Here is a 17500-nt window from a genome sequence, read left to right on the forward strand (position 1 = left end):
GGAGTCCACGTCTCACAGTGATGAAGTTTAGGGTTCATGAGAAACACAGTGTCTTATCTTTAGGGTCCAGTATTTCCTTCTGATGCTGCAGCAGCGTGGACGTCTCTCCTCATTATCTCCTCAAACAGCCTCAGGAGACACAGACGGCGTCGTGTTCTGTCATGATCCTCAAGCGAAGGTCGCTCCTCGGGCTTCTAACACAAACTCTGAACATGTTTAAGACGTTTACAGAACGTCTGAGATTATTCGTTTGTGGAATTAACCTCACACATTTTAGTTGTGGTGATGTTCAGACGTGACCATGGAGACAGAGTAAGCTCAGTGATATTCACATCTGGATCTACAAAGATCTGACACCATCTCTAAGAGTGTGCTCTCCAGTCTATCTCTCCCCTGCTGCTCTCAAACTCATCTCTCTGTCAACAGTCACACCACCCGGATCTCATCTGAGCGAGCTGACTCATCGTGCGCCTCGTGCTCGTGGCGTTCAGTTTGACCTCAGTTTGACCTCAGTTTGACCTCTGGATGTTTATCTGTTTACAAACTCACTCGTGACAAAGTTAATGTGTAAATCAGTGATACAGATATTAAAGAATCAGTTCAAGGGAACAGCTTCATGAAACTAACCAATCAGATGTTAAATGTGTTGGCGCCCTCTGGTGGCCGAGACTCTGTTTACACCCTGAATATTTACATACTCAGGCCCTTTTTCAAACCAACCCCTACACCCTCCCCCTCACACTCTCAGCTGACTGAAGTCTCCTTCATCAAGGTGTAAACAGGAACTGTGTGTTACCATGGTTACTCAGCGGTATCTTACAGGAACTGTGTGTTACCATGGTTACTCAGCGGTATCTTACAGGAACTGTGTGTTACCATGGTTACTCAGCGCTATCTTGCGGGAACAGCTTTTTTTTTGTAGCCTATGCATTCTGTAAAAATCTTTATGTAGCCTAGATTCTTCTTCTTCTTCTTTAGTTATATTAGTGTAGACTTATAACAAAACTATTAGATTGAGCCTACATTGTTTATCGTAATTTATAATTTCAGGTAATTTATTGTAATTTCATAGATCAGGGTGTCCTAAATTAATGCAAAGACAAGGAGACTATTGTTGAACATCAGAGCAGCAAAAAGTTTATTTTTTATTGTTGAACTGAGATAAAACATCATAAGTAGAAAAATAAGAAATAAATATTAACATGATTTAATATTCTTTTGTTTTTAACGACAGTCCCTGTAAATATAAAACACTTTAAATAAACATATATTTGATCCTCAGTACACATTTGAAGTTGTTAACGTCTGTATGATGATATTAAATGTTTGAACTCACAGGTTGCTGTCTCCATGACGACCGGACACAATAGGCGTTGCACGTGATCTGAATGTCGTCATCGGTGCACACTCGCTGGTGGAGGGTTTTATAACCCACTACCACTCCCCGCTAGTTGGTTTGGGACGGACTTAATATGGCGTACCCTCCGTGAGGACGCGCAGACGGAGGGGTAGTGGGTAGGGAGAGGGGGTAGTGACCGGTTTGAAAAAGGGCCAATGAATACTGTTTATTTAAAGGACCAATCAGTGAGAAGTGACTTTACTTTATCATCAGAATGAAGGACAGGTGCGCCTCGTCAGCAGCTTCACCTGGGCGGAGCTGAAGACTACAGGAGGGGAGAAGGGACAAACAGCAGTGACATCACAAAAACCAACGCCATGCGGTGTTTCTGGACAACGAAGAGCCTCCACAGTCTGACAGTAGACCGTCCCTTCTCTCCGTTCTGGATCCTGTTAGGACTTCCTATTCCTCCTTCGTCTGATTGGTTCAGGGTGGACGTGGCGTCATCAGCCCGCCTCGTGTTATTGACGCTCACACTCAGATGTGATCTGAACTTTGACTCAGTAAATAAAACTAAACTTCACTTTGCATGTCAACAGTTTAACATCTGAAAGGAGCTCGTTACCCGAACCGGGCGCCTCCATCCTCGTTTGTTTTGATTTGGAGGCGCACGAGAGCAGGGACGTTGATTTGGCACTGCATTGTTCGAGTTAAAATAAAATTCACTTCCTCAAAGGATTCATCCGAACCATACTGCAGAAAAACAGGAAGTTAGCATGCATGCTGAAATGATCAGAATACTGAGGCGGACTCAAAAAAATGACCACTGAACGACCACGAGGGTTCAGAACGACCACGAGGGTTCAGTCTACTGAACAGTCAGCACGCCGTACTGAACTGTGGCGTTTTAGAAAGGGCCGTTATTTTCTCTAACGATGGACGTTGACCTGCCGCTTTGCATTGTGGGAAACAGGACATCAGGGAGACTGGTCTGAATCAGAACGACATGCGGGTCTCAAACTGCATTTTAGACCAATCAGGACGGACTACTGGAATAGAAGGTTTAGTAAACAGACAGGATCAAAGAGTTCATCGTTTTGAAAGAACTCTCCTCCGTTTCCTTTTGGAGGTTAAATCTCAGAAGTCTGAACATTTGAATAAAAACAAAGAGACGTCTGAAGAGAGAAGTTGAGACTTTATTGTTTGAATCAAAGGAGTCTCCTGGAGTCAGAGGAACATGGTTCAGTACTCGTGTCAATGTAAACTGCAGTTAAGTGGAAATGTTTGAAGAATCTGTTTGTGTCCCAAACCACACGTGATCCCTGCGTTCATGCTAACATGGAAAACAAAAAACTGATGAGGTCAGCGGGTCCGTCAAGTAAAGACCAATCAGGCGAGAGCTCACCACCTAAGACCAGGAAGTGGACAGAAGAGCTCAGAGATAAATAAACTAGTTGGAGACATGTGTGTGAAGGTCAAAGGTCAGAGGTCACAGAGGGTGAACCCTGAGCAGACACACAGCTGGAACATGTGAACACAGGTTAGTGGGGGAGCTCATGGGCAACCAGTTTGTAGTGGGAACCACAGGACGGGCAGCGGTTGGCCTCGCCCTCATGGAGCCAGAACCAGACCACAGCCGTGTTGTCTTCCTCGCCTGCAGACAGGAAGTGAGACAGGAAGTGAGAAAGTGAGTCACAACACGAGCACACGGTAAACATGAATCAGTGTTTGTTAAAACAAACAGAATCAACTTACAGACACATCCCACAATCCTCTTGTTCGTGATGGAGGGGACGAGGTGGGGGTCCACCTTGGAGCCGGCGTACTCCTTTGGCTTCATCATGCTGTAGGGATCCTGAATGGGAGCGGGGGGGGGGGGTCAGGCAGGTTAGAGACACGACCAGGAATCATCTTAAAATCTGAACTGTGGGAAACTGCTCGAGTTATATTTGACATAAGGTGAAGTAGGGCTGTAACATCGCGTTCAAAGCGAACAGATGTTCCTGGTACACACTAATCTTTGCGAGCCAGCTTGGAGAGTTGCAGGTTGGTAGTGACCCTGTGTCTCTCCACCAATCAGAGGGCAGCTGTCTGCAGAGAGACTCCCTCAGTCTGCATCTCCTGAATCTAATCAATGCTCTCACAATTGCTTGTTGATATCTATGTTCTGTTCTAACTTTTTGATAAAGCTTCAGTGAAACATGAAGACCCCCATGATGCTCCCAACCTTCAGTCCCTTTTTAGAAATGGGATGAATTTGCAGAACAGGGCTTACCATGTTCCACTAAGAGCTGATGTGAAGGACAGTCACTCTGCAGGTAGCTCTCAGAGCTGCATGTGTTCATGTGTCCATGTGTTCGTGTCCATGTGTCCATGTGTCCATGTGTCCATGTCTTCATGTGTCCATGTGTCCATGTGTTCGTGTCCATGTGTTCATGTCTTCATGTGTCCATGTCTTCATGTGTCCGTGTTCATGTGTCCATGTGTTCATGTCTTCATGTGTCCGTGTTCATGTGTTCGTGTCCATGTGTCCATGTGTTCATGTGTCCATGTCTTCATGTGTCCATGTGTTCATGTCTTCATGTGTCCATGTCTTCATGTGTCCATGTCTCCATGTCTTCATGTGTCCATGTCTTCATGTGTCCATGTGTCCGTGTTCATGTGTCCGTGTTCATGTGTCCATGTCTTCATGTGTCCATGTGTCCATGTCTTCATGTGTCCATGTGTCCATGTCTTCATGTGTCCATGTCTTCATGTGTCCATGTGTCCATGTGTCCATGTGTTCATGTGTCCGTGTTCATGTGTTCGTGTCCATGTGTTCATGTGTCCATGTGTCCGTCTTCATGTGTCCGTGTTCATGTGTCCATGTGTTCATGTGTCCATGTCTTCATGTGTCCATGTCTCCATGTGTCCATGTCTTCATGTGTCCATGTGTCCATGTCTTCATGTGTCCATGTCTTCATGTGTTCATGTGTTCATGTGTCCATGTGTTCATGTCTTCATGTGTCCATGTGTCCATGTCTTCATGTGTTCATGTGTTCATGTGTCCATGTGTCCATGTGTCCATGTCTTCATGTGTCCATGTCTTCATGTGTCCATGTCTTCATGTGTTCATGTGTCCATGTGTTCATGTGTCCATGTCTTCATGTGTCCATGTCTTCATGTGTCCATGTGTTCATGTCTTCATGTGTCCATGTCTTCATGTGTTCATGTGTCCATGTGTTCATGTGTCCATGTGTCCATGTCTTCATGTGTTCATGTGTCCATGTGTTCATGTGTCCATGTGTCCATGTCTTCATGTGTCCATGTCTTCATGTGTCCATGTCTTCATGTGTCCATGTGTCCATGTGTTCATGTCTTCATGTATCCAATGTGTTCATGTGTCCATGTGTTCATGTGTCCATGTGTTCATGTCTTCATGTGTTCATGTGTCCATGTGTTCATGTGTCCATGTGTTCATGTGTTCATGTGTTCATGTGTCCATGTGTCCATGTGTTCATGTGTTCATGTCTTCATGTGTCCATGTGTTCATGTGTTCATGTGTCCATGTCTTCATGTCTTCATGTCTTCATGTCTTCATGTGTCCATGTCTTCATGTGTCCATGTGTTCATGTCTTCATGTGTCCATGTGTCCATGTGTTCATGTCTTCATGTGTCCATGTCTTCATGTGTCCATGTGTCCATGTGTTCATGTGTCCATGTGTTCATGTGTCCATGTCTTCATGTGTTCATGTGTCCATGTGTTCATGTGTCCATGTGTTCATGTCTTCATGTGTCCATGTCTTCATGTGTCCATGTGTTCATGTGTCCATGTGTTCATGTCTTCATGTGTCCATGTGTCCATGTGTTCATGTGTTCATGTGTCCATGTGTTCATGTGTCCATGTGTCCATGTCTTCATGTGTCCATGTCTTCATGTGTCCATGTGTCCATGTGTTCATGTCTTCATGTGTCCATGTGTTCATGTGTTCATGTGTCCATGTCTTCATGTGTCCATGTCTTCATGTGTCCATGTGTTCATGTCTTCATGTGTCCATGTCTTCATGTGTCCATGTGTCCATGTGTCCATGTGTTCATGTGTCCATGTGTTCATGTGTCCGTGTTCATGTGTTCGTGTCCATGTGTTCATGTGTCCATGTGTCCGTCTTCATGTGTCCGTGTTCATGTGTCCATGTGTTCATGTGTCCATGTCTTCATGTGTCCATGTGTCCATGTCTCCATGTGTCCATGTCTTCATGTGTCCATGTGTCCATGTCTTCATGTGTCCATGTCTTCATGTGTTCATGTGTTCATGTGTCCATGTGTTCATGTCTTCATGTGTCCATGTGTCCATGTCTTCATGTGTTCATGTGTTCATGTGTCCATGTGTCCATGTGTCCATGTCTTCATGTGTCCATGTCTTCATGTGTCCATGTCTTCATGTGTTCATGTGTCCATGTCTTCATGTGTCCATGTGTTCATGTCTTCATGTGTCCATGTGTCCATGTGTTCATGTCTTCATGTGTCCATGTCTTCATGTGTCCATGTGTCCATGTGTTCATGTGTCCATGTGTTCATGTGTCCATGTCTTCATGTGTCCATGTGTTCATGTGTCCATGTGTTCATGTCTTCATGTGTCCATGTCTTCATGTGTCCATGTGTTCATGTGTCCATGTGTTCATGTCTTCATGTGTCCATGTGTCCATGTGTTCATGTGTTCATGTGTCCATGTGTTCATGTGTCCATGTGTCCATGTCTTCATGTGTCCATGTCTTCATGTGTCCATGTGTCCATGTGTTCATGTCTTCATGTGTCCATGTGTTCATGTGTTCATGTGTCCATGTCTTCATGTGTCCATGTCTTCATGTGTCCATGTGTTCATGTCTTCATGTGTCCATGTCTTCATGTGTCCATGTGTCCATGTGTTCATGTCTTCATGTGTCCATGTCTTCATGTGTCCATGTCTTCATGTGTCCATGTGTTCATGTGTCCATGTGTTCATGTCTTCATGTGTCCATGTGTTCATGTGTCCATGTGTTCATGTCTTCATGTGTCCATGTCTTCATGTCTTCATGTGTTCATGTGTCCATGTGTTCATGTGTTCATGTCTTCATGTGTCCATGTGTTCATGTCTTCATGTGTTCATGTGTTCATGTCTTCATGTGTTCATGTGTTCATGTGTTCATGTCTTCATGTGTTCATGTGTCCATGTGTTCATGTGTTCATACCGATCCCTCCTTCATGGCCTTCATGATGATCTTCTCCAGTCCGGTCGCCTGCTCCTCATCAGTGGGAATCCCTGAGGACAGAACGAGTTCACATGTTTAACTCGAGCACCATGAAGACAAACTTTCTGTTTCCATGAATCAGGTGTGCAGATGATCTGATCCGTAACGACGTCTATCTCTGACCTGATCCCCATATCAGATCTGTCCCTTCAGAGACGACCACACGCCGCAGCGTTTCATTGATCTGTGCTGATCATTAAGATGTTTGGAGCCGCTGTAATAACTCTTCAAAATCATGAATTAAAACTTTTATCCGGTGACACAACGGCGAGAAAATTCAGCGCCTTTAAAACCCGTTGTGTCAGAAACACAGACGCTACGTGTTGATTTACATCGATGTTCATTATTTATGTATAATTATTTATTTTATGTTTATTTATCTAATTAAAACCTGTTTCCACCAAGCGGTGCTCTCGTTTCCACAGACAACCGTACCTTACACAGCGCCGCGACATAGTGGAGACCGCCAATAAATCCACAAAGAAGAACGCGACACAAAGATCAATGATTCCTACAAAGGTCTGCATCTCCGAGGTCGTCCATGGGGGCGGAGCTACATGCTGACAATAGTAATAATAAAACAAAAACCACCTTGAGATCAGTCTCTCCAAATCCACAGGATATTTAAACAATTATCGTTTTGTGTTTGTCGCTCACTACGGGAAGAGAAGATTCTTTCGACCAATCAAAAGATTGCATCGTGTCAAGCTCCACCCTTTAGGGTCAGATCGGTACGCTCGGCGCCCCAACAGAAGGTAGAAGGAAGAAGTAGGACGGTACGGATCGGTTATTTTGGTACCATTGAGAACTTCTGACAGTGAAACGCAAATTAATATTTACTGAACTGAACCGATAATCGGTGATTGGGGTTAATAGTCAGGTGATGAGAGGTCAGAGGTGAACAGGAAGTTGGTAGCAAACTGTAAACAAACACAAATATAATCATCACTTCATATCAGTGATTCTTCATCTGCTTCATCTTTTGTCAGAAACGTCACTTAAAGTTATGTTCTTGTTTTTAAGACTTTTCTTACACCTGCACAGGTGACTACAGGATGCAGTTCTACATCAGGACATTAAATAGTCACAACATGTTTTAAATGTTTTTAATGTATTAAATGTTTTAAATGTATTTAAATGTTTTAATGTTTTTAAATGTATTAAATGTTTTTAAATGTATTAAAATGTATTAAATGTTTTTAAATGTTTTAAATGTATTAAATGTTTTAAAATGTATTAAATGTTTTAAAATGTATTAAATGTTTTAAATGTATTAAATGAATTTAAAATGTATTAAATGTTTTTAAATGTATTAAATGTTTTAAAATGTATTTAAATGTATTAAATGTATTTAAATGTTTTTAATGTATTAAATGAATTTAAAATGTATTAAATGTATTAAATGTTTTTAAATGTATTAAATGTATTAAATGTTTTAAAATGTATTAAATGTTTTAAAATGTATTAAATGTTTTTAAATGTTTTAAAATGTATTAAATGTATTTAAATGTATTAAATGTTTTAAAATGTATTAAATGTTTTTAAATGTTTTAAAATGTATTAAATGTTTTTAAATGTTTTAAAATGTATTAAATGTATTAAATGTTTTTAAATGTATTAAATGTTTTTAAATGTGTTAAATGTTTTTAATGTATTAAATGTTTTTAAATGTATTTAAATGTTTTTAATGTATTAAATGTATTTAAATGTATTAAATGTATTAAATGTGTTTAAATGTATTTAAATGTATTAAATGTTTTTAAATGTATTTAAATGTATTTAAATGTATTAAATGTTTTAAATGTTTTTATTCAGATGATTTAAAATCCTGTTTAACTTAAATATAAAGATAAAACTTTTCATAAAGTTAAATATTAATAGTTTTATCAGTAACTAAAACCTCTAAGTATTATTATTATTATAAATAAAATAGTATTTTTATGTAGAATAATTTAAACTTTAATAAAGATTCAGAGCTAACAGTTAGCTTCTTTACTAAAATGAGACTTAAGTTAAAAACACAGTTAAACATTAAACACAAACTAAAGAACATTTGTTCATAAGATTATTCAAAAACTTCTTTTTAATAAATGTTTGAAATTAAAGTTTGACCTCTCTCTGCTAGCTCTGCTAACGATGCTAACGATGCTAACGTGTTGAGGACTTCCGCCGGAACTCTCCGTTTATTAAAATCATTTTTCTCTCCTCTGTCAGAATCTAAAGGTGAGTGTTGGTTCCGTCCTCACCTCCAGCAGCCATCCCCCGGGTCAGAGCCGGTACCGGGGCGGCCCGGCAGCTTGTAGCGGCTCTCACAGCCGAGCGGAGCAGTAACCTTGCAGCCATTTCTCCTTCTTCGCTGTCACAGAAATATGGACGCAGGCTGATGACGTGTTGACGTGTTGACGTGTGGCGCTTTATTAGCGCGTCACTGGTTTATATGTTTTTTTTACCTCAGAAAATCTGTTTGAATTTCAGATATTTGGGGATTTTTCCATTGACAGTAAATATTGAGAATTTTTCTCACAAAATAATAAAATCTGGAATTATTTATTTTACATGTTTTTAAAGGCCTCGTGTACCCACTGATATTAAGTTTGTTAACAGTTCATTATTTATTTTATAGGTTTTTAAAGGCCTCGTGTACCCACTGATATTAAGTTTGTTAACAGTTCATTATTTATTTTCTTCTGCTCATTGCACGCTGCACTTTTCACTGAATGGTCTTTGCAGAGCTTTTATTCTTTATGTATTCATGTAGTAAATGTTTCTGGATTCTTTATTAGTCTTTTTTATGTTTCTGGCTGAAAACCAGTTTCCATCGTCTTTACACTCCTCAGAGTAGTACTGGGTCGTACCTGCACGCTCCCACCTGCACGCTCTCTCAGGTCTGCTGATGTAAATCTTCATTCACACGTTACTCCATCATCCCCCCCCCCCCCCCCCCCCCCCCCCCCCCCCACCAGTGTGGTCAGCTGGAGGAGTTCTGTTTGATTAGAAGGTACACACTGATCTTACATCAGAGTCTAACCCTCATGAAACACGCTGCGCTGGTGTCTGATGGTTTTTATGTTTGATAAAATGAGGTCAGAGAGCTGCAAGTTCTCTGAAGGGTTCCTGACTGTGAGTGACCCACTTCACATCGCAGTCTGTTCATCAACACAAACATTACTGAATATGGGACAAAACATTCCTTCCTGTCCACAGCAGAGACTACAGGTCGTGTCAGGTGACGGCGTGCCCCGTGTCTCCGAGACAACGCTTCAGGTTGATGATGATGAGACGACAGGTGAGAGCTGCAGCCTGCAGGACCTGATGATGTTAGAGGTTCAACACCAGATCCCAGATCTGTGTCAATACTCTACAAAGACCCTGATGTCTCCCCCTTCAATAACTCACATCTCTTTAAAAACAGATCAGCATGTTCAAATGTTCAACAGGAAACAAAGAGACGTCTGAAGAGAGAAGTTGAGACTTTATTGTTTGAATCAAAGGAGTCTCCTGGAGTCAGAGGAACATGGTTCAGTACTCGTGTCAATGTAAACTGCAGTTAAGTGGAAATGTTTGAAGAATCTGTTTGTGTCCCAAACCACACGTGATCCCTGCGTTCATGCTAACATGGAAAACAAAAAACTGATGAGGTCAGCGGGTCCGTCAAGTAAAGACCAATCAGGCGAGAGCTCACCACCTAAGACCAGGAAGTGGACAGAAGAGCTCAGAGATAAATAAACTAGTTGGAGACATGTGTGTGAAGGTCAAAGGTCAGAGGTCACAGAGGGTGAACCCTGAGCAGACACACAGCTGGAACATGTGAACACAGGTTAGTGGGGGAGCTCATGGGCAACCAGTTTGTAGTGGGAACCACAGGACGGGCAGCGGTTGGCCTCGCCCTCATGGAGCCAGAACCAGACCACGGCCGTGTTGTCTTCCTCGCCTGCAGACAGGAAGTGAGACAGGAAGTGAGAAAGTGAGTCACAACACGAGCACACGGTAAACATGAATCAGTGTTTGTTAAAACAAACAGAATCAACTTACAGACACATCCCACAATCCTCTTGTTCGTGATGGAGGGGACGAGGTGGGGGTCCACCTTGGAGCCGGCGTACTCCTTTGGCTTCATCATGCTGTAGGGATCCTGAATGGGGGGGGGGGGGGGGGGGGTCAGGCAGGTTAGAGACATATACTGAGGACTTCTTAACGCTCGTTAGATGTTATTAATCACCGGCCAAAACATGAGATGTTTCTTCTGGAAATACATCTGAGTGAAGGGGGGGGGGGGGTCGTCTTATATTCGGGGGGGCGTCGTCTTATATTCGGGGGGGGGGGTCGTCTTATATTCGGGGGGGCGTCGTCTTACATTCGGGGGGGGAGGGGTCGTCTTATATTCGGGGGGGGGGGTCGTCTTATATTCGGGGGGGAGGGGTCGTCTTATATTCGGGGGGGAGGGGTCGTCTTATATTCGGGGGGGGGGTCGTCTTATATTCAGGGGGGGAGGGGTCGTCTTATATTCGGGGGGGGTCGTCTTATATTCAGGGGGGGGAGGGGTCGTCTTATATTCGGGGGGGGTTCGTTTTATTTAAAATTTATAGATAATAACTCTGAATATGAACTAAACTAAAAGTTGTTTCTTCTTTTAGTTTTCTTTCAGATTTCTCACTGATTTGATTCTAAAATAAGTGTTAAAGTGTTTGTACTGATCCCTCCTTCATGTCTTCATGTGTCCATGTCTTCATGTGTCCATGTGTTCATGTGTTAATGTCTCCATGTCTCCATGTGTCCATGTGTTAATGTCTCCATGTCTCCATGTGTCCATGTGTTCATGTGTTCATGTGTCCATGTCTCCATGTGTCCATGTGTTAATGTCTCCATGTCTCCATGTGTTCATGTGTTCATGTGTCCATGTCTTCATGTGTCCATGTGTTTATGTGTCCATGTCTTCATGTCTTCATGTGTCCATGTGTCCATGTCTCCATGTGTTCATGTCTCCATGTGTTTATGTGTCCATGTCTTCATGTGTCCATGTGTCCATGTGTTAATGTCTCCATGTCTCCATGTGTCCATGTGTTCATGTGTTCATGTGTCCATGTGTTTATGTGTCCATGTCTTCATGTCTTCATGTGTCCATGTGTCCATGTCTCCATGTGTTCATGTCTCCATGTGTTTATGTGTCCATGTCTTCATGTGTCCATGTCTTCATGTGTTCATGTGTCCATGTGTTCATGTCTTCATGTGTCCATGTGTCCATGTCTCCATGTGTTCATGTCTCCATGTGTTCATGTGTCCATGTCTTCATGTGTTTATGTGTCCATGTCTTCATGTGTCCATGTCTTCATGTCTCAATGTGTCCATGTGTCAATGTGTTCATGTGTCCATGTGTCCATGTGTTCATGTGTTCATGTGTCCATGTGTCCATGTGTTCATGTGTTCATGTGTTCATGTCTCCATGTGTTCATGTGTCCATGTCTTCATGTGTTTATGTGTCCATGTCTTCATGTGTCCATGTCTTCATGTCTCAATGTGTCCATGTGTCAATGTGTTCATGTGTCCATGTGTCCATGTGTTCATGTCTTCATGTGTCCATGTGTCCATGTGTTCATGTCTTCATGTGTTCATGTGTCCATGTGTCCATGTGTTCATGTGTCCATGTGTCCATGTGTTCATGTCTTCATGTGTTCATGTCTTCATGTGTCCATGTCTTCATGTCTTCATGTGTTCATGTGTTCATGTCTTCATGTGTTCATGTGTTCATGTCTTCATGTGTTCATGTGTTCATGTGTCCATGTCTTCATGTGTCCATGTCTTCATGTGTTCATGTGTCCATGTGTTCATGTCTTCATGTGTTCATGTGTCCATGTGTCCATGTCTTCATGTGTTCATGTGTCCATGTGTTCATGTCTTCATGTGTTCATGTGTTCATGTGTCCATGTCTTCATGTGTCCATGTCTTCATGTGTTCATGTGTCCATGTGTTCATGTCTTCATGTGTTCATGTGTCCATGTGTCCATGTCTTCATGTGTTCATGTGTTCATGTGTCCATGTGTTCATGTGTTCATGTGTTCATGTGTTCATGTGTCCATGTCTTCATGTGTCCATGTGTTCATGTGTTCATGTCTTCATACCGATCCCTCCTTCATGGCCTTCATGATGATCTTCTCCAGTCCGGTCGCCTGCTCCTCATCAGTGGGAATCCCTGAGGACAGAGAGCTGTGTTTTAAACAGAAAATATCACCAAACACAACAGAATTCAAAGTTATTAAAACAGTGACGTCACTTATATGTTCATTTATTAAAACTCATAGAGTAAGAAAAACGTTCTCTTCAGAAATCTCTCTGAATGTTTGAGACAGTTCACTAACTTTCAGCTTTCATATAAACTTATTTTTGTTTGAAATGTTGGCCGAATTATTAGAAATGTCGGCCTCCTTCTGTCGGGTGAAACTTTAAGTAGTTGGAGCTTCAGAGTTTAAACGGTTCATGATTGTTGTTTAAATTCTGATATTTTTACCCGGAGTGTCGCCTGATCTTAGTCATCACAGCTACCTGTCCGTGCCTCAAACACACCGTCTTTAAAACGGGATTTCTCCGGTCTTTAAGATCTAATAACTCGTCGGTGGTTCCGTCCTCACCTCCAGCAGCCATCCCGCGGGTCAGAGCCGGTACCGGGGCGGCCCGGCAGCTTCCAGCGGCTCTCACAGCCGAGCGGAGCAGTAACCTTGCAGCCATTTCTCCTTCTCTGACGCTTGATGGTCGCTGCTGGTCGCGGACATATGACGTCATTACGCACCAGCTCGTCAGAGCGTTTTTACGTCAGAGAGTCTTGTAGTTCTTTGAGTCTTGTAGTTCTTTTCCCCCACTGGATCACATTAAAAACTGTTTCTTAAAACCGTGTTGAATTAAGATAAGATGTTCAGCCAATCATTGAGATAATTCATTATTGTAAATTTTAAACTTATTTTGGAAACATTTTAATTAAAGGTCACAATATTTATCATTAACTAGCTGCTTGTTAGCATGCTAATTTGTAGCATACCTGCTGGTCGAGACATGAGCTAATCACACCTATTTGGTTTTTTAGTCCCTCTCAGCTAGATCAGTTTGTTGATAGTGCAGTGGATTCGCTGAGAGTTACTCTGGATTCGATTGCTCCCCTGAAACAGAAGGTTGTCAAGCGGCGGAGAGTGGCTCCATGGTTCAACTCAGAAACCCGTACTCTGAAACAATCGTCGCGGAATTTTGAAAGAATATGGCGCTCGACCAAAACGGTAGAATCTCGTTTTTTCTGGCAGGATAGTCATAGAAGATATATGAAGGCTCTACGTCACGCCCGAGCTGCCTACTACTCCTCTCTAATCGAGGAAAACAAAAGCAATCCTAGATACCTTTTCAGCACTGTAGCCAGGCTGACAGAGAGTCATGGCTCCATTGAGCCTTGTATTCCTCTAGCCCTCAGCAGTTATGATTTCCTGAGCTTTTTCAACAACAAAGTTCTAGACATCAGAGACAAACTTGGTAACCTCCTGCCCTTACCTGGTGCAGATACGTCTGATACAGCAGAGACAGTTCCAGGACCAGATATTAGTCTCGACTGTTTTTCTCCAATCAACCTTTCAGAGTTATATTCCATTATTTCTGCATCGAAACCGTCAACCTGTCTTTTAGACCCAATCCCAACCAAGCTGTTTAAGGAAGTCTTTCCCTTAGTTAGCAACTCCATATTAGATATGATCAATATGTCTTTACTGGCAGGCTATGTACCACAGACATTTAAAGTAGCGGTAATCAAACCTCTACTTAAAAAACCTACTCTGGACTCAGGAACTCTGGCTAACTACAGGCCTATATCCAACCTTCCTTTTATCTCAAAGATCCTGGAGAAAGTGGTAGCTAATCAGCTGTGTGACTTTCTCCATGACAACAGTTTATTTGAGGAGTTCCAGTCAGGATTGCATTAGTTAAAGTTACAAACGATCTACTTCTAGCTTCAGACAGGGGACTTCTCTCTGTGCTCGTCTTGTTAGATCTTAGTGCTGCTTTTGACACCATTGACCATCAGATCCTATTATACAGACTAGAACATTTACTTGGAATTACAGGGACTGCTTTAAGTTGGTTTGAATCCTACTTATCAGACCGATCTCAGTTTGTACATGTTAATGATGAGTCCTCTATGCACACTAAAGTTTGCCATGGAGTCCCACAAGGTTCAGTGCTTGGACCAATTCTCTTTACATTATATATGCTTCCTCTGGGAAATATTATGAGGAAACACTCCATACAGTTTCATTGTTATGCAGATGATACTCAGCTTTATGTATCAATGAAGCCCGATGGTACCAGTCAGTTATGTCAGCTAGAAACGTGCCTTAAGGACGTTAGGACCTGGATGACCAGAAATTTTTTGCTACTTAACTCAGACAAGACTGAAGTTATTGTGCTAGGCCCTAAGAACCTCAGAGAGACTTTTTCTAGTGATTTGACTGTCCTTAATGACATCAGCCTGGCATCTAGCACCACTGTTAGGAATCTAGGAGTTCTATTTGATCAAGATATGTCTTTTAGCTCTCACATCAGTCAAGTTTTAAGAACAGCCTACTTTCACCTTCGTAATATATCCAAGATCAGGAATATCCTGTCGCAAAGTGATGCAGAGAAACTAGTTCATGCATTTGTTACCTCCAGATTGGATTATTGTAACTCTCTTTTGTCAGGGTGATCTGGCAAATCTCTAAAGACTCTTCAACTGGTCCAGAATGCTGCAGCTCGTGTACTAACCAGAACTAGGAAGAGGGACCACATTACTCCTGTCCTGGCTTCTCTGCACTGGCTCCCTATACAGTCTAGAATAGAATTCAAGATCCTTCTTCTCACCTACAAAGCTCTAAATGGCCAGGCACCATCTTATCTTAAGGAGCTACTAGTGCCGTACTGTCCCTCGAGAGCGTTGCGGTCCCGGAGTGCAGGCCTGCTGGTGGTACCTACAGTCTCCAAGTGTACTATGGGGGGTAAAGCCTTCAGTTATCGGGCTCCTCTCCTCTGGAACCGCCTTCCAGCCGGGGTCCGGGAGGCAGACACAGTCTGTATTTTTAAGAATAGACTTAAAACTTTCCTTTTAGATAAATCTTATAGTTAGGGCTGGTGCTGGTGTAGACCAGCTCTTAGTTATGCTGCTATAGGCTTAGACTACCGGGGGAACTGGCACCCTGAGCTCCTCTCTCTCTCTCTCTCTCTCTCTCTGTGCATATATAATACATCATATTACTGCATGTATCTATCTATAAATCTCAGTCACTAACCACCTACTTTCCTGGGAGCTCTTGAGCTCTCCTAGGCTCCTCAAGATCGTCGGTTGACGGCCTGCCAGAACAACCCCCCATTGTAACATAACAATAAGTAAGGTCTTTTACCTGCTTTATGTAACATAACAATGAGTAAGGTCTTTTACCTGCTTTTTGTAACATAACAATGAGTAAGGTCTTTTACCTGCTTTTTGTAACATAACAATGAGTAAGGTATTTTACCTGCTTCTTGTAAAGTGTCTCGAGATAACACTTGTTATGAGTTGACGCTATACAAATAAAAGTTGATTGATTGATTGATATAAGCATCTTATGTAAAATTTCAATAAAAAGTTGATCACAAAAAAAATGCACATTCTTTGACTAAATTAAAATGAAGAAGAAAATGACATTTGCTTTTTCATTTTCAAAAAATTTCAAAATTTGTGTCATAATTCAAATGAAAAAGCTAATTTTAAAATTAAAATACAGTAACAGAAACGTGTTTTAATTTTCATATTATAGGTGCATTATTTGACCTATATTTAAAATGAATATTCAGTCATCCAGTTTGCATTATACTTTTACTCTCTATGTCTGCATATTGTGTGACATCATTCAAATGAAAACTAAAAGGTCTTTGGCTTTTCATTTTCAAACTTGCCATGCTAAAAAGTGATCATAATTCAAACCAACTCGAAAACGAAATGGCAAAGTGGACGGCGCAGGAAAGTGACGTCAGACTCCAGCTCCCAGGTGAACGTAATGTTTACAGTCTATGAGGCGAGCGGGCAGAACGCGCAGTACGATGGGTGGCGGGGTGAATCTTTAACACTGGTACAAGCTCCAAACTAGTTGTTGCCCTGATTTTGATTCAGTTTTGGCGTTGTAGTTGATTATTCTTTACAACAACTACAAAACAATCTCTGAAAGGGAGAGAGAGCTCATACAGTCGGTCGAGAGGGAGAGTGTGAGCCATTACGCACAGAGGATGAGAGACACTTTGTGCACAGAGCTGGAGAGATTATTAGAAACAGAAAATTCAATCGATAATCTTTTTTAATGTAACTAAGTTAAGCAGAGAAGAGAGTGATCTATAATCTATCAATAAACCGGTCTTAGGACACGTCTGTGTGAATTTCACGGCGTGCAGATGCTGAGTGACTCTCACGGTCAGAGATAGTGGGCATGGTGTCACGCGTGAGACTTGGCAGCTCTGGTTATAAAGCTGCTGCGTCGTCTCGCTGAAAGTTCAGTGTGCGCTGAAAAAAACACTCCGATCACCACCAGTATCACAGTGTGAACTAAAGTCTGCCCTAGTGTTAAAGATTCACCCCGCCACCCATCGTACTGCACGTTCTGCCCGCTCGCCTCATAGACTGTAAATATTACGTTCACCTGGGAGCTGGAGTCTGACGTCTCTTTCCTGCGCCGTGGACTTTGCCAATTCGTTTTTGAGTTGGTTTGAATTATGATCACTTTTTAGCACGGCAAGTTTGAAAAGGAAAAGCCAAAGACCTTTTAGTTTTCATTTGAATGATGTCATACAATATGCAGACATAGAGAGTAAAAGTATAATGCAAACTGGATGACTGAATATTCATTTTAAATATAGGTCAAATA

General features: G+C 42.0%; 2 protein-coding genes across 2 annotated transcripts; both read right to left on the minus strand.

Moving 5' to 3' along the window:
- Nucleotides 1-2518: 2518 nt before the first annotated feature.
- Nucleotides 2519-8990, minus strand: LOC132967189 (cytochrome c oxidase subunit 5B, mitochondrial-like). The gene is made up of 4 exons (XM_061034053.1): nt 8852-8990; nt 6546-6616; nt 3095-3194; nt 2519-2993 (listed from the first exon to the last, which is right to left on the minus strand). The coding sequence occupies exons 1-4, from the start codon at nt 8946-8948 to the stop codon at nt 2881-2883; spliced, it is 381 nt and encodes a 126-aa protein (XP_060890036.1). The 5' UTR covers nt 8949-8990; the 3' UTR covers nt 2519-2880.
- Nucleotides 8991-10061: 1071 nt separating this feature from the next.
- Nucleotides 10062-13394, minus strand: LOC132967190 (cytochrome c oxidase subunit 5B, mitochondrial-like). The gene is made up of 4 exons (XM_061034054.1): nt 13229-13394; nt 12722-12792; nt 10638-10737; nt 10062-10536 (listed from the first exon to the last, which is right to left on the minus strand). Exons 1-4 carry the CDS (start codon nt 13377-13379, stop codon nt 10424-10426), a joined length of 435 nt encoding a protein of 144 aa, XP_060890037.1. The 5' UTR covers nt 13380-13394; the 3' UTR covers nt 10062-10423.
- Nucleotides 13395-17500: the final 4106 nt, after the last annotated feature.

This window comes from Labrus mixtus, unplaced genomic scaffold, assembly GCF_963584025.1.
Source record: "Labrus mixtus unplaced genomic scaffold, fLabMix1.1 SCAFFOLD_100, whole genome shotgun sequence".
In the NCBI taxonomy this organism is placed as follows: domain Eukaryota; kingdom Metazoa; phylum Chordata; class Actinopteri; order Labriformes; family Labridae; genus Labrus; species Labrus mixtus.

Bases quoted from the DNA above. Each gene is read 5' to 3' on its own strand.
- LOC132967189 (XM_061034053.1), bottom strand. From the start codon at position 8,948: ATGGCTGCAAGGTTACTGCTCCGCTCGGCTGTGAGAGCCGCTACAAGC. The intron at 6,617-8,851 runs GTGAGGACGGAA...TTCTGTCCTCAG, and splicing joins CCGGGGGATGGCTGCTGGAG to GGATTCCCACTGATGAGGAG. The intron at 3,195-6,545 runs GTATGAACACAT...GCTCCCATTCAG, and splicing joins AGGCCATGAAGGAGGGATCG to GATCCCTACAGCATGATGAA.
- LOC132967190 (XM_061034054.1), bottom strand. From the start codon at position 13,379: ATGACGTCATATGTCCGCGACCAGCAGCGACCATCAAGCGTCAGAGAA. The intron at 12,793-13,228 runs GTGAGGACGGAA...CTCTGTCCTCAG, and splicing joins CCGCGGGATGGCTGCTGGAG to GGATTCCCACTGATGAGGAG. The intron at 10,537-10,637 runs GTAAGTTGATTC...TCCTGTCTGCAG, and splicing joins GAGGATTGTGGGATGTGTCT to GCGAGGAAGACAACACGGCC.